Source organism: Rhamphochromis sp. 'chilingali', assembly GCF_963969265.1.
Source record: "Rhamphochromis sp. 'chilingali' genome assembly, chromosome: 14".
NCBI lineage: Eukaryota > Metazoa > Chordata > Actinopteri > Cichliformes > Cichlidae > Rhamphochromis > Rhamphochromis sp. 'chilingali'.
In genome coordinates this window covers 23,577,929-23,595,319 of record NC_137941.1, presented here as the reverse complement: position 1 = coordinate 23,595,319, position 17,391 = coordinate 23,577,929, and the positions used below count along the sequence as shown (strand labels likewise).

Here is a 17,391-nt window from a genome sequence, read left to right as displayed (position 1 = left end):
GTTTGGCATACAGTTCACATACAGTAAGTTCAAAGCATGTCCACTGCTGTGAAACGATGACACGCAATGGTTTGGTGCGTGTTAAAAACAGGCTGTGATCCCCTACGTTAAGACAGGCCCAGAATGAAATGTGAGAGAAATCGTGGCCTGCTAATCACAGACACCCGTGACAGCTTCTAACGGCTGCTTTTCGCACATACGCTCTCGTTCAGTCTCGTTACTCTCCCATAGTAACAAGAGTCGTGTAGCACCCTCGCCTCTCCGAAGCGAGCGGAGTTAAATTGTTTCCAGAAAAACAACAAAGGACTCATCAGTGATAAAGGTGACAAATATGAACCAAAGTGTGAAAGGAAAGTCTTCACGCGAGCATGGTGGCAAAGGGGACAAGGCCTGAGTAGGGCAGGCGGCGATTGATGCGACTGATGAGACCAGACACGAGCCACATGAGGCCCACTGACAACGCAGGAGTCCCCTGCGGTATGTCCACCAGACTGCTTATGCACGCACGCACACACTCACACAAATGCACGCATTCACACAAGCACGCAATTTTAACACTACCACAGTGATCCCGTGCAAACGCAAATAATGCAGACATAACAGTTTTAATAAAAAGAAGTTTTAAAATGATTAAAGCTTTTGCTTATTGCTAACTTATGAGTTCGTTTATCCTTCGGATTTGTAATGTTCGCCCACCCTCTAGTGGTTTTATATTATATTGCAATTATCCCAAAATTAGCACTGCACATAAGAACAGATTTTTCTTTTCTTTTTTCTTTCTTTTTTTTTGACATTTCTGTGTTAAAGTAAAAAAAAAAACCTGCTGTTTCTTCCAGTCATTATTTCTTCTATTTGGCTGCCAAACAAATAAACAGCAGCACAGTGAAGTTAATAAAGTACACTTTGTGTGTCTCGTGTGAGTGGGGCAAGTTTCACACGCAATTCATTTTGGCAGCAAAAAACATCCCAAATTTGGTTGGGCATCATTTGTGGAACCACGCTGACTATCCTACACATGTTGTGGACACCAGAAGTCATTCCCAGTTTGGCTCACCAACACACCCCTGGTTCCCCTCCACCGTGAGGGTGCCTTTAAAACGATATGCCTTCTGGGGTGTTCTTTTATGGACTGGAGTTGCACCATTGAGTATTGTGTAATTCTCTTCAAATCACTTTGTTCCCCTCTCTCCTCAACCCCCTCCTTTTTTTTAGCCCACCCCTGACTTAACAACCAGAAAAAGGTCACATTTTTGAGAAGTGACTTCCATGCATGTTCCATGCTGGGTCGTCACTTTCGATTTCCTAAGACCTTTCATGTCACACACCCATCAACCCAGAGAACTGCAAGCACGCTACTACAAACTACCATGTGCAACTTTTTATGCTGCTGCTGCCACTGGTGTTTTCTTCACTTATTTTATTTCAGGTTTGTCAGAACACAAAATATCATTCAAATGCACAATGTGCTGTGTATTATGTTTCTCTTGTACACCCAGGTTTTAAATCTCTCTGTGGGTACTGCTGAAGCCCATTTTGGGGCTTTAGTAGAGACCCTGCATGGGTAGGATTGGTGATAATCTTCTCCCTTCGTGTCTTCCTGAGCTTCTGCAGAATTTAACACTGAGATACCCTCAGGACACCTAGTGAGGGCTTAACGAACGACTGTCTTTTCCTTTTCCAGCACATCTTTCAGATGGTATGAGATGTTTAACTCAGGGCACAATATCATTAATGGAGCATGAAATTTAGGCCTGAAGTGCAGCAGGCTCCTAACCTGCAGGTGACACTGTCTGCATGAAGCTTTTATTGTGACTTAAGTGAGCTGTATTATAACCACATTTGACTGGTGACAATTAGTGACCTTTTGCCTATCCAGCAGCCATCCATTTCAATTACGCAAAGCTGGAAATCTTTTGTGGATAACCAAGTAAAATACTAGCCAGAGAGCTTCCACTGTACTTTTACTGTACTTTACTGCACTATACTTTACGGAACCAAAAATTAGGTGAGAAGGGGTCTATATTTATGGGTGTGGATTAACAATAGTCAGCTGCGTCTGACCTTCTGTGACTATATTAATATTTATTAGACAATATACCAAACAAGGAGGTAGATAACTTATGGATGAAGCCTACTATAGGTTATTGTGAGTTCTTTTTTCCAGTTAACTGTCCTCCTCTTCTAGTAAAAGTCTTTCTCGTCGATCAATAATTAATAAATCACAAAGTTAGATATTGTAATCTATGGTAAATTTGCTAGCCCCTGATGATGCGAAAACTGAGGCTCTCTCCCTCACATCACATGATGTGCTTAAGTTATGATATTTTTTGTGGATTATTGTTAGCATTGTCAAAGTAAAACAAACCCTTATTTTTGTACCTTTCATAAGTGTCCACAATATGTACTTTCAGCTTCTCACTTATTTTTTGTGTTTACCTTGGGACCAGCACAAAGAGTACACTAGCTTGTGACCTCCCTAAAGCTGGGTTTGTGTCTCTTGGTTGCAAACCGGGGATCTTTTAACCAATTAACCAATAAACCACAAAGCAACTTCCTAAGTGTATCCACAGTGAACGTCAAATAGCTTACTGTAAAACAAGAAGCACTCAAAAACCACAGAGCTCTGCAAAGGCAGGTTGCCCTCTGGGCAGAATTTACTTTAAAGTATTTTGTATATATTCATTTTGTTTTCTTTGTTCTTTTTAAAAGTACTTTAAGAATTTTATACTGTTATAAAAAAGAGACATGTTGGAGTCAACTTGAAAGAAAGTTGTCAAATGGGGCATGATATTTGGATGCAAACTATAATGGGATATTTAGAATCCCCATATACTAGTATCATTTACTAAATGTTGCCAATACAAACAAAGGCAATAGAACTTTAACAATAGTTTTAAAGATAAAAGACATTTTTAATACAAGTTTGACCTTGAAGAAGAGTTCAGATGTCCAAAGTAATTATATATTTAGAATCCCCGCAAATGTGCCTGGCACCGTTTTAAGGAATACACTATTACTAGGCGGGGCCTATCGCGCGGTGCCGCGCGCTTCACTCGGACTTTCTGACCACGTCATGATCCACCTGATCCCCACGTACAGACAGAGGCTGAAGCTCTCCAAACCTGTCGTGAGGACCAAAAAACTGTGGAGCAACGAGGCTGTGGAGGAGCTTCGCACGTGTTTGGAGACCACAGACTGGGACACAATGAAGGCTGCTTCTAACAGCTTGGACGAGTTTACGGACACTGTCACCTCCTATATCCACTTCTGTGAGGACAGCATTGTGCCATCACGCACCAGGGTGAGTTATAACAATGACAAACCCTGGTTTACTCCTAAACTCAAAAAGCTGTGGCTGGAAAAGAGTAAGGCGTTCAGAAGCGGAGACAGGGACTGCTACAGAGAGGCCAAGTACAGGTTCACTAAAGAAGTGGACATTGCCAAACATCAGCACTCTGAGAAGATGCAGCAGCAGATCTCAGAGAATGACTCGGCCTCTGTGTGGAAAGGTTTTAGGAATATTACAAACTACAAGCCTAAAACCCCCCACTCCACTGATGACTTGCTCTTAGCCAACACCCTTAACGACTTCTACTGCCGTTTTGACGAGCCATCAGGCAGCCTTCACACCTCCAACGACCCCAACAATAGAGGCACTTTGGACACTCATTCCCCCACCTCTCCCCCCTCCATAGAGCCATCACCACCTTCAAACTGTTCACCTGCAACACCCGCCCCCTCACCCCACACAAAAGAGGATTTCACACCACCTCCTCCGACCACAACTCTTCATATTCATGAAGCAGATGTGAGGAAGCAGTTTAGGAGTCTGAATGCTCGGAAAGCTCCCGGCCCAGACGGTGTGTCTCCTGCCACCCTCAGACACTGTGCAAACGAGCTGGCCCCAGTGTTTTCTGGCATCTTCAACTCCTCACTGCAGGCATGTCATGTGCCTGCCTGCTTCAAGTCCTCTACCATAATCCCTGTCCCCAAGAAACCTAGGATCACTGGACTAAATGACTACAGACCCGTGGCTCTGACATCTGTGGTCATGAAGTCATTTGAGCGCCTAGTTCTCTCCCATCTCAAGACCCTCACGGCCCCCCTCCTGGACCCCCTGCAGTTTGCATATAGAGCCAACAGGTCTGTAGACGACGCCATCAACATGGCCCTACACTTCATCCTGCAGCATCTGGACTCCCCAGGAACCTACGCCAGGATCCTGTTTGTGGACTTCAGCTCTGCCTTCAACACCATCCTTCCAGACCATCTCCGAGGCAAGCTTTCCCAGATGAATGTGCCTGATCCCATCTGCTGGTGGATCACTGACTTCCTGACGGACAGGAAGCAGCACGTGAGGCTGGGAAAGAATGTCTCGGACTCCCGGACCATCAGCACCGGCTCCCCTCAGGGCTGTGTTCTTTCTCCTCTGCTCTTCTCCCTGTACACCAACTGCTGCACCTCCACCCACCAGTCTGTCAAGCTAATCAAGTTCGCAGATGACACCACCGTCATTGGGCTCATCTCGGACGGGGACGAGTCTGCCTACAGGAGGGAGGTTGAACGTCTGGTGTCTTGGTGCAGCCACAACAACCTGGTGCTGAATGCCCAGAAGACAGTGGAGATTATTGTGGACTTCAGGAAGCACACAGCCCCACTCCCCCCCATCATCCTGACTGACACCCCCATCACCTCTGTGGACTCATTCCGCTTCCTGGGTACCACCATCACCCAGGACCTGAAGTGGGAGCCCACCATCACCTCCGTCATCAAGAAAGCCCAGCAGAGGATGTACTTCCTGAGGCAGCTGAAGAAATTCAACCTGCCAACACGGACGATGATGCAATTCTACACTGCAATCATCGAGTCCATCCTCACCTCCTCCATCACCGTGTGGTACGCTGGAGCCACTATCAGGGACAAACAGAGACTGCAGCGTGTTGTGCGCTCTGCTGAGAAGGTGATTGGCTGCAGACTCCCATCTCTGCAGGACCTGTACACCTCCAGGACACTGCGGCGTGCAGCCCGGATCTCAGCTGACCCTTCTCACCCTGGACACAGTCTGTTTGACCTGCTCCCCTCAGGCAGGAGGCTCCGGTCCATTCGCACCAGAACCTCTCGCCACAAGAACAGTTTCTTCCCCTCTGCTGTTGGACACATGAACAATAACCACATGATTGTCCCCGCCACTAACACATGACCCTACGCTGTGTCACTGCATCATTTCATGTTTGGCACTGATCACCACCTGCACTCATGTATATATCTTTCTACGTAGCACTCATAATTCTTATTCTCATGTATATATCTCATGTATATCTCATGCACATATCTTTCTTTCTACATAGCACTTTAATTCTTATTGTCTGCACTGAAGCACCACAGCAATTTCCTAATGTTGTAAACCTCAACATCTGGCAATAAACCCATTCTGATTCTGATTCTGATTCTGATTTTGCCAAAAACATTTACTCACCCATCCAAATCACTGAATTAAGGTGTTCCAGTCATTTGGTACAAGAACCCACATAGCAAGCAGGTCTGGCCCAGATCTGGTATCAAGTCAGCACTGCTGGATGACTTCTGGGATGGTAAGTGGTATGTCATCCAGATATGGGCCAGACCTGGTGGATTGGTTTATGTGGCCCAGGCCCATAGAAAACAGGTCTTCCCTGGATCCAGCATCAAGCTGGCACTTCTGACTGACTGGTGTCATGGCAGGGTGTATGTCAACCAGATGTTTGCCAGGCCTGGCAATGATGGCAATATTTATATTCCTATTCTCCTATTTTAGTCAGAAGACCCAAATGCCGTGTTGCAATACTATACTGCTATGGTAGCCAACGTTTCAAATGCAGGTTTGACAGGTTTGTGAGTGTACACTTTATCCAATACCTATTGACGGTTTACTCATCTCTGTCAGTGGGTGGCTGTAGCTCAGGAGGGAGAACAGGTCACCTTCTGATTGAAAGGTTAGTGGTTCGATTCCTGGCTCCTCCAGTCTGCATGTCAAGAGTGTGAATGTAGTTAGGAAGCACTCAGTTTAGTGAAATTGGGCAAGTTGTATAGAGCAATTTAAGTAATCCTGAAGAGTAGAAAAGCACTATAAAAGAATCAGTCCATACGCTGTCTGAACAGAGTTTTGTCATGTTACTTTTGCAGTGTTTTGCATGTTCCGGCATATGTTTTTTATTATATGGCTTGATTAAGGTACACATTAGGCTGACATCTGCGGCCAGAGCTGAAACTGTTCTGGGCCAGCACAGAGCCAGCGGTGTGTCTACTGCTGGCCCATGTGTGGGCCACATCTGGCAAACCTGATCTGGGCCACCAAAGGGCTGTCATTCTTTGCAGTATGTGGGCCATGTGTAAGCACATTGTGTGGGCCAGATCTGGGCCATACCAATTTTGCTATGTGGGAAGCACCTAAGCACGCAGACTGCTGCTACAAACATTTGTGAAAGAATGGGTTTCTCTAAGGAGCTCAGTGAGTTCCAGCATGGTACTGTGATAGGATGCTACCTGTGCAAGTCCAGTTGTAAAATTTCCTCCCTAATAAATATTCCACATTCAGCTGGTAGTAATGTTATAACAAAGTGCAAGGGATTTGGAATGACAGCAACTCAACCATGACGCAGTAGACCATGTAAAATAACAGAGTGGGGATTGGTGGGTGCTGAGGCACATAGGGGAAAGATTCTGCATGGGTTTCCATGACTGAGCAGTTACATCCAAGCCTTTCATCACCAAACATAATGCAAAGTGCCAGATGCAGTGCTCTAAAGCACATCGCCCGTGTACTCTGTCTGGCAATCTGATGGACGAATCTGGGTTTGGTTGTTGCCAGGAGAAATGTACTTGTCTGACTCCATAGTACCAAGTGTAAAGTTTGGTGGAGGGGTGATTATGGTGTGAAGTTGTTTTTCAGGCTCGGTTCTTCAGTTCCAGCCAAAGAAAGTTGGCCAATTTCATGCTCCCAACTTTGTGGGAACAGTTTGGGGATGGTCCCTTGCAATTCCAACTTGGTTACGGACCAGTGCACAGAACAAGGTCTATGAATGAGCAAGTTTGTTGTGGAAGAGCTTGACTGACCTGCACAGAGTCCTGAACTCAATAGATCACCTTCAGGAATTAGAGTAGGGACGGCGAGCCAGGCCTCTTTGTCCAGCATCAGTGTCTGACCGGTGACTGACCAATTATGCTTCTAAAAGAATGGTAATAAATTCCCATAAACATGCCTAAAACTTGTGGAAAGCCTTCCCAGAAGAGTTGAAGCTGTTATAGCTACAAAGGATTGGCCGACATCATATCAAACCTTATGGATTAAGAATGTTACTCAAGATGTTACTCAAGTTCTATGGCTGTGAAAGATGGCTGAATACTTCATAATCTAGCATTATTATCACTCAGTGTTGGGGAGTAACGGAATACATGTACCGCCGTTAAGTATTTAAAATACAAAATATGAGTAACTGTATTCCGTTACAGTTACCGTTTAAAAAGGTGGTATTCAGAATACAGTTACTTTGTTGAAATAAATGGATTACACTGCGGTACTTTCCTGTTTCATTTTGTCGCGGGTCAGGACTGTTTGGGTTTTGTTTGACAGCTACATTCTGTTGTTCCAGGCGGCAGCGTTACGGTTGCCATGGTTACAGGGCGACGCTCGCTCTCTCTCTGCGACTGTGTGTTTCCTAGGTGAGAGAGCGCCTTTTCGTTGTTGTTGTTGTTGTGCTAAGCTAACAGGCAGAATGCTACAAGCATAGCTCTAAAGAATGTAGCATCATGGGCAGTGTAGTCCGCAGAGAGAATGGACTGCCATACACGTTATGGGTCTGTGAGCGCGAGGAGGGAGAAAAAGGGGAGTGGAAAGGTACGAGTTGTCATCGAGGAAAAACGGGAGCTGGAAGCATGTAAATATAATAATAAGCACTTCAGCCAAGCTATTAAGACTCGACTGTACACCGTGTTCGTGTTTTCCTCCGAAAACAATAAGTTCCGTTGGAGCAGTCTTTCAACGCCTCTCTCTGTCTCTCGCAAGAAAAGTTGACCCACACAACAAAGTAAAGCTAGCTTTTGGCTACGAGCCGACAGGGACCCCGCCGTATTAGTCAGAGGTCCCTTTACTACAGCTCGGAGTCGCGGACCTTCAGTAATAGTAATAAATCACACGGCAATAGTACATTCACGTTGTTGTAAAAAGCATGATAATATATTAAGTAATCCAAAGTATTCAGAATACATTACTGTCATTGAGTAACGTAACGGAATACGTTACAGAATACATTTTGGGGCATGTATTCTGTAATGGAATACATTTTAAAAGTAACCTTCCCAACACTGTTATCACTTTCACCTTGAAGGAGAGGTCAGAGGTCAAATTTGACATCTTTATATGGTACTTTCTATATGTTAACAATACACACCACACTTATAAGAATCATAGTTTCTAAGTTCTAAGGCTTTTTGTCAATTTTGATCAATAAATCATTAAGTTTATCTTGAAGACCTTGGTGGATTTAAGCCAAACTTGAATGGATTTTTAACATGACCTCACTCTATACCTTTTTTCAAGCTACTTAGATTACTGTGACCTGGATGACTGAGAACCTGCACAGACATATTTACAGACAGAAAGACATACATGCATTCACTTTTGTTTTTTGCTTTTTTGTTTTTTTCACTCATCAGTTTCAATTATAAAGGTTTTACAGTCATGTGTCATGAGGGAAATGGCAACTCCAGCTGTCAGGTGGCTGCTGACACTGCTAGCTGTAGCTACACAGTTAAAATTAGTCATAATTTATTAGAATTAGCGGGGATTTCCCTCCATCAACGCCACTGGACTATTCTTCATCGTCTTGATGTTTTCACTTTAAAATACAAAACAGTCCAAAATGTTGGGGCACCTAATTTCCATCAGTGAAGTAGTATGAGCACACTGCGTCTTTTGTTTGCAGTGAAGCTCGTGTTGCACCTTCCTTTGCCAACACAGATTCACATTGCCACATGTAACCGCTATAACTATTCTCAGAATTTAACACCTTGTATTTCAGTTTAGAGTGTTTATATGTTTTTAATCTTTCAGGCGGGTTGGTGGTTTTGATTTGTACATGCACATATATATATATATGGAGACACAACTGCCTTCAGACTGTTAGTGTTTCATTCACACATCAAGCAATACTTTAGCTTCCTGCTATATCTTCCATCAGTACCATCTCAGGCCTTCTGCATTTACCTCAGCTACATAAGAGTATGAACTTGAAAAACCTCAGAGACGGGAACGTAATAAAACCTCACACTCTATCACTTCATCTAACCTTTCTCAAAACGGCGCTGCACCCACTGCCAGCAGCAGTGAAAGTGACTCCTATGTTAACTGCAGTCAATTCAAATCATATCACAACTCCTTCTGTGGTATGCATGTAAGTCTTGCTTTTGAATATATTCAGACTCTACAAGAAGAAGTAATCAGTTCTAGTCAACCTACACGGTCCTTTTTTTCAATCCTGCTCCCAAATGAGGTGCATACTCTTCGACACAAGACAGAATAAGACAAGATAGGATATATTGTATCTTCTCCTTATGCCCAGATCACGTCATATCTTTCTCTTTCTAAATTGTAAGACGATTTGTATTTATGTACTGTAGTACCCTTTCTACTCTATTTGAGCACTTGTAATGCTTTCTACTACAAATCCCATTCGCCCAATCACACACATTCATATCGTTTTTTGTTTAACACTCACACACACACAAACTCACAGGGACAAACCCTCACTCGCTGCTGACGGATGCCTCAGGGCCAAGTCAGGGTTCAGCATCTTGCCCAAGGGTACTTCGACATGCTGACTAGTGAATTGGTAGACAACCTCTTTGTTTCCAAATCTCATAATCTTTTAGTTACTCCACTGTGCAACTAACAAAAACTCAAATTAATTTAAATTAATTTGATTTCCCCCTTAGTTTGCATCACAAACCCTCCCCTCAAACAAGATTTCTGCCACCACAAACAGTGCAAACCTGTGATGGTTTATATATATTTTGTCTGCATAAAGGAAAAAAACAAAAACAAAATTGAAGTCACACATCACAGTCCAAGTGGCTTCTTGTTGTCACACTTTAAGTGTTAATACCCAATAACGATAAACTTTTAGAAATAACATATATGAATGTTACTGTTATGTTCTCAGCATGTATGTAAATTTATGCCACATATATGTATGTATATGCATGTAAATACATAATGACTACCTGCCTCACAGCTTGTGATTTAAAGTAGCATTGTCATCCCAATTAAAAAGTAAAAATACTAAAAAAAACTGAAATGGCAAATAGGATGACAATTGATACAAGTACAATATATCTTAAATGAGGGTATTTTAATGCATTGCATGTCCTGGGGGACAGGATGTTAACATGCAACTACTGTTGTTGTTCATGTGTGACATTTACCCAAATGTAATGTGTGATGTCAGAAAGGAGAGGTGGGATTTGAACACTTCACATAAACTTTGCAAAGATATTTCAAGCCTTGCTGCTTCTTTTACAACCATAACTAGCAGACTCTGCAGCATTTACAGTTAAAAAATACTTGGTTACTCTGTTTCTAACTGTAAGTATTCCTTATTATAGTTTTCTTTGTCTATATAGCAGCACAGTGGTCTGTTGCTCCTGTATTTACATGCATTTTCCTGCCTGTGTTGATTTATTATGACATTCTTTCTTATTTTCATAAAGTGACAGGCAAGATGGCTGGTGGAAACATGACCCTGGACTCTGTTGCAGTTCCATCAAACCAGAGCAGCTGTGATGTGTTTGTATACCAAAGAGCCGCAGTGGTCCTTTTCCCCATTTTCTACTCTGTGGTATTCATCATCAGCACATGCGGCAACAGTTTGGTTCTCCGTGTCATCTGCCAGAGAAAACAGAAGTTCAACTCCACCTCCATTTATCTGGTCAACCTTGCTTTATCTGATGCTCTGTTCACACTGGCACTTCCTGGGAGAATTACCTACTACATCCGTCACTTTGACTGGCCTTTTGGTGACCTTCTCTGCAAAGTGACCACACTTCTTTTCTTTACAAACACATATGCAGGTAATATGAGAAATTTTGTCATTGTACTTTTGGAGCTTGTCTTTGTGTATGTCTGTACAGGTGCTGCCAGATCTTTATACTAGTTTTAGTTCACTTTTTTCTATTTAGAAAGACACATGCAAAACATGTCAGTAATTACAGACATGACCAGTACATCATATCTGTCACATATGACATATATATCTACTAACACTCAAAAAGCATTGCATTTAAACTTTTGAAATACATGAAACATTTCCAAATGTTCAACAACAAAACAAAATGCTCAGATTGCAACTGGGATGGTGAACGCAATAAGCAGAAGCTGTGTGTCACTTCCATTACATTCTCACCAGGTATCGGCTTCATGACCTGCATCAGCTTGGACAGATACCTGGCCATGGTGCATCCACACCGGCTGCAGTGTTTAAGGAGTGTAAAGGTTGTTCGAAGGGTGTGCTGCCTGGTCTGGGCTCTAGTTTTTCTGGAGGTAGCGCCTCTGCTGTTCCGCAGCATGCTGCATGAGCATCAAGGAAGACGAACCTGCATGGAGTACTTCAACTTCGAGGGCTCCCGCTTCACTCCGTATCTTCTGATTCTGGCCTGCGTTGTGTCCTTCTGCTGCCCGCTTACCATTATCATGTGCTGCTACGCCAAGATCAACATTAAACTGCGAGATGCAGCTAAAAAGAACTCTGTAACTGGTCGCTCAAGGAGGAATCACAGGGCCAACACTATTATTCTGCTCATCCTCCTCACCTTCATCGTATGTTTTAGCCCTTATCACGTCAATGTCATCCAGTTTATGGCCAGAAAAATACACCACCAGCCAACCTGTGAAGAACTGAGAGCCTTTAAAGTGTCTTTACAGGTGAGAACTGCTGTGTTTTCTTTTTTCAATTGATTTTAAAATGTCCCCGTCATTTCTCTTTCTTTTTTTCCTTTTCATAATTTACCCTTACCTTCTAGATTACCGTTTCGTTAATGAACTTCAACTGCTGCTTGGATCCAGTCATCTACTTTTTTGCCATTAAGACATACAAGAAGAGAGTGATGAGCCTGTTTAAAGACTATCTCTATACTTCCGGCGCCTCCTCCAAAATGACAGCTGAGAACAGCAGCAGCAACACCTGAGAAACCACAGCTGATTCTGCAAGATGCACATATAGAACATATGCCACAGACCTATTTTCCCATGCTAAACTAAAAAAGAAAGAAAAAGAAAAGGGCTTTATTTTACGTAGTCTCTTCTGCTGATGTGTTTTTTTAAATCCCTTCCATCTAAAATATATATCAATTGTGTATGGACACATGCAGTGTATGTGCCTTAATTTAGCTGTAAAAAAATGAACTAAATCCTTGTTCTGCTGTTAGTGTTGCACCCAGTATTTGTTTGTACTGTATGTATTGCCAAGTGGTTTTGTTGTTGTTGTTTTTGTTCATATGATGGCCTTTTCTTTTTTTCTTTATGTGTTTTCTTTATTATTATTTTTTAGTTTAGTTTTTTAATTTGTTTGATTTTGTTTTTTGGTTACAATGTGTATTCAGTCTAGTATCAACAGCGTCATACAGTAATCGTAAAAGGAAGTTACTCTAATCCATGTTTTCGTGGTAAAAGGGATTTTGTATAGTTATGTATTTGTACATTGTTAAGAAAATGTCCCAACCTATGTGTTTGTTTCCAAACTCTTTCTGAAAATACTGTGGCCATTAACGCAACACGGAAGCAGCTTGTACTTCCTTTTTTTGTTAGAGAAGCACATACCCAGCCAAGTCTTGGGTGAAATTTTTCACTGTAAGAGGAACCATTTGAGCAAATTTGTAAAGCATACGCTCCTGCTATCAAAGATGTTATTCATATGATCCCAGCAGTATTACGTATTTCACAAAATGGAAGAACTGCGGGTGGGACAAAATGAGAACATGTCACACTTCTCTCTTTCATACCCACATCTGAGTTTTGTGTGGGAGTACGCAGATGAAAATCACCACTTCCTCACCCACCTTTCCTGCTCCCCTATCATAGGCCTCATTCCTGCTGGGCTCCACATCTTGTGGTGAGGGTACACTGTGTATTTTATGTGTGTATGTGTGTGTGTTTGTGTGTGCGCTCCTTGCAAATTTACGCAGGTGCACATTGTCTGTTTATAGCACAAAGTGTCATATTTAAATTTAACCTTTCGCATTTCCTGAGTTTTTCTGGAGATGTTGCCCTTTAGTTTTACATCGAAAACAATGTGCATAAACTATTCTATAAAGAAACATTAAACTGCTTTGAATGATTACTAATTTTTTTTTGTTGTTTTTTTTATTGCTGGGGAATTTATTCACTTGTCAAGACACGGGCTACACAAACAAGGAAACAATTTTTTTCCACTTCTAGTCTTCTGAGGTTCTGAGGAAAACACAGTGAAATGAAAAAAAAAGAAAGATGATTAAAACAGAAAGCAACATCATTGTCAGATCAGAATAGTAAAGGTTAATGAGTTCTACTAAGTAAATCCGAATTACCTTGAATGATTTTACATATTTTATTAAGGTAAATTAAGAAACATTTTATGTGTTCATATATGGGACACAAGCATTTGACGTATATGATGAAAATGTATAAATAAAGACAATAATACTAACAACATTAAGCAGCATTAATGGAAATGGCTTCATTTGTTTGAGATCTGCTCAGTAATTCACTGTATATTGTATGAACCTGATTAAGTCTAAGTGATCCTTAAATTAGGAGAAAAATGATCATTTACAGTTTTTTCTGATTGCTTAAGCACATTTTTTGTAACTATTGGCTAATTTTGCAAAACTCTTCACACAAATAAGAAAACCTGTCACCCAATCATCAAAACATTGTAGTTCTCTTGCAAAAGCAAACACAGCTAGACTAACTCTTCACACCTTCGTAAAAATGGTGTTTCCGTATCAAACAGTACACACAAGCCGTCATCTACTAAGCACACAATGCGCCAACTGCACACTGATGGTATGAATACAAAACACATCTGGCTTTTGCTTTCTCTGTGCACAAGGTAGGCTATGTCAGTTTGAGCTCATACTTCTGTCATAGATCCATAAGCATAGAGGGATCCAAACTTCAAGTACTGGTGTTTATTCAAACACATCAAAACAAACACAAGTGTTTATTTCCAAGTATAGGATTATTTGCAGTCGCCATAATGACTATATGGGTTACTTGGTCTGCAGTGAACATGCTTCCTCTGCCCCCAGCATCTGGTCATCTAGCAATTCTGTAAAGTAACAATTTCAGTATTTTTACATCAATGGTATTGGTGTGTTTCTCATTGGCATATGGCAGTGCTACAAATCTTTGTGCGAAGTGACTGTACTAACCGATTCTCATTTCAAGATGTCCTTATGGTACTTGCTACAGTGTAGCGGCTCGAGTTAGGCTGGACCCGTTGGCCAGCTACCCTCAGGGTCATTCCACGGTTGATTACATGGTCCACTATTGTAGCTCTGATGTCATCAGCAATTCTATTTCTTACTCTTCCTACCCTTCCTCTCCCCCCTCCTCGTCTTCCTCTTGCTCCTCCTTGTCCTTGTCGTCCTCTTCGTCCTACTTCTTCACCTCCACGTCCTCTTCTTCGGCCTCCTCTACTTCTCACTCTTTCTGCTCCCTCCATTGTACTCCGCACACACAGCTTACCTGTATTATAGTGCTTAGGCTGATTGCAAAGTGAACTAATTATCTAAAAAAGTTTTCACATGTGAAAGTGTGCCAGACAGTTGGCAAATTAGTGTTAATGATAGCCATACATGTGTATACTTTTGCTAGGAGTGTGTTGGAAATTTGGTAATTGAGTGTTGTGCAGTGAATTGTGCCTACAGTTTTGCAAAGTGTGTGTTACAAAATTGCAAACTGAGTGCAAGGCAGTTTTTGAGCTTTTAGTTTTGCAAACTCAGTGAGTGGTTTTGCTATAAGTCTGAATAGTTTTAGAGATTGTGCTACAGGATTCACAGTTAGGGTTTAAGCATTCAGAAAAAACTGTAACAGATCAAACAAAGAGGTTGTTAGAAACAGCATTTTAGCTCATCAGACATGGTAACCACAAAGGCAAACGAAACACTTCCTAGTGTGAGAAAATTAAGCAATAAATTGTTTATCACATCTGGCAAGAACCCGCAAGTTTGATATTCTATGTAGATCTTTAGATAGAGTACCAAACTCTGGTGCAACACAAGAAGTTCTCGTGTGTGTGTGTGTGTGTGTGTGTGTGTGTGTGTGTGTGTGTGTGTGTGTGTGTGTGTGTGTGTGTGTGTGTGTGTGTGAGAGAGAGAGAGAGAAAGAGTGAGTGTGTGTGTGTTTGTGTTTTGTTTGTTTGTTTGTTTGTTTGTGCATGGGCAGCACAGAATTAATGAGGTTAGCAGGAAATTGTTGCTGCTATTTTAGCTGCAACAAAGACAAGCTTGTTATGTTAATAAGTATATTCTATATTAGATGCTCGGATGTGAGAATGCAATGGGCTGGTAATTAACTTTTTACCCTGTTCAAGCTGGGATAAGGTAGTTATGAAAGTGGATGGATGGATTAATTTGGGATTAATTTAGTTTGGGTACAGGGTGAGCAATCTGAGCAGTGAAGCCCACACTTTTCTTTACCCCAACCACCACTGAGACATTCTCAAGAGACATAATCTCTCCAGTGAGTCCTGGGTCTGCCCCTGGGCCTCCTCCCAGTTGGACATGCCCAGAATACTTCACAGAAGAGGTTTCCAGGAGGCATCCTTGTCCGATACCTGGACCATCTCAACTTTCTATGTGAAGAAACAACGGCTCTACTTTGAGTCCCTCTTGCATGACTGAGCTCTTCACCCTATCTCTAAGAGCCACTCTTTGAAGGAAAATAATTCTGCTGCTTGTATCTGTGATAGAAAAGAAAGTGATTAGATTTCTTTAACGTTTTTTTTTTTAAGGTTTCAGCTCTCATCTGAGAAGCTTCTTCAGGTAAAAAGCAAATGGTAAAGAGTCCCAGGTATTTAATCCCTAGTGGGAGTTGTTAAGAGTGTCGTTGACCCACTATTGATCATGTGCCTCATCACATGCTCCAAGGTGTGAAAAAGGTTTTGGGCGAAACCATTGTGAGACTTTGCCTCGCCCCATTATGTGACCCATTGAGATCATCTGATGCAAGATGTGAGTGGGGTTGAGGCACCTCGGATGGGATCTCAAAACTGCATTGTAGGTGCCAGAGAGTTGGTGTCATAAGACACCCCCTCTGTTCAAAGATGCTTGTTCACAGTGGGCATAGATGGTCTCTTTCACTCCTCTTTCCAGCCATCTGTCTTCTCTATAGTGTATAAAAGCCTATTTCTTCTTAAAAGGTGCACAATTGCAGAGGTGGGAAGCAATGAAGCAAAAAATCTTGTGTTACTGTACTTAAGTAGAATTTTCCATTATCTTTACTTTCCTTGAGTATTTAGTTTTCTGGAAACTTTTTACTTTTACTTTTTACATTTATTTTCTTACAAATATCTCTACTTCCTACTGCTTACATTTTCAAAACAGGGTAGTTACTTTTGGTTTAAGACATTTGAGGAGTTATTATTTCACGCTACTGTATACCTTCAATCCTGAATGTTTTTGATTCAATCACCACGGCTTATCATGAAAAAGGCAAATGAAAAAGACAAAATCATGTAATTTATGCATGATTTACTGCGCAATATTCAGGTGTTCTTACTTCAGCATCTAGCTACCCCTACAGAGAGAAATGAGCACAAAGAGTGACATTTTGTTTTTGTTTAAAAGTGGTAGGTAATTTCAAATGTAGCGTTTCTATCAGCTCAACAAACATCAGCAAACACACAAACTGTTTCTGTGAAGCTTAGGGCACACTCTGTATGCTAGTTAAAGGTACAATTGCGATATTTCCCAACAGGAGAAAAGAATGAGAGCTCACGTCACTCAAAGATGGAGCAAGATGTATGAAAGACAGGAAAGGAGAGGAAGACAGAGTTCTATTTAAAGGTAAGAACAGCTAGTTATGGAGCAAGAGACATTGGAAAAGAGAAAAAAAAGTACTTTTGTGAAATCTGAAATGCAATTTTTTATTTTTTATTTTAAATTGAGATCCCAAGGGAGACTCCCCCCCCCCCCCCCCCCCCCCCCCCCCCCCCCCCCCGGTATTTATTGAACTTCCATTGGTACCTGTGAAGCTGTACAAAACCGTGCAGCTAGATGTTACAGTTTTTCTCGATTGCTTAAACAAATTTTTTGAAACTATGCCTCGTATTCTCAAAACACAAATCCATAACATCTCACCCAATTTCCCAAACATCGTAT

General features: G+C 41.8%; 1 protein-coding gene across 1 annotated transcript; it reads left to right on the top strand.

Moving 5' to 3' along the window:
- Window positions 1-412: 412 nt before the first annotated feature.
- LOC308410064 (G-protein coupled receptor 183) lies at window positions 413-13,339 on the top strand. The gene is made up of 4 exons (XM_080903153.1): window positions 413-477; window positions 10,744-11,103; window positions 11,439-11,953; window positions 12,052-13,339. The coding sequence occupies exons 1-4, from the start codon at window positions 414-416 to the stop codon at window positions 12,214-12,216; spliced, it is 1,104 nt and encodes a 367-aa protein (XP_080759279.1). The 5' UTR covers window position 413; the 3' UTR covers window positions 12,217-13,339.
- The last annotated feature ends 4,052 nt before the right edge of the window (window positions 13,340-17,391 follow it).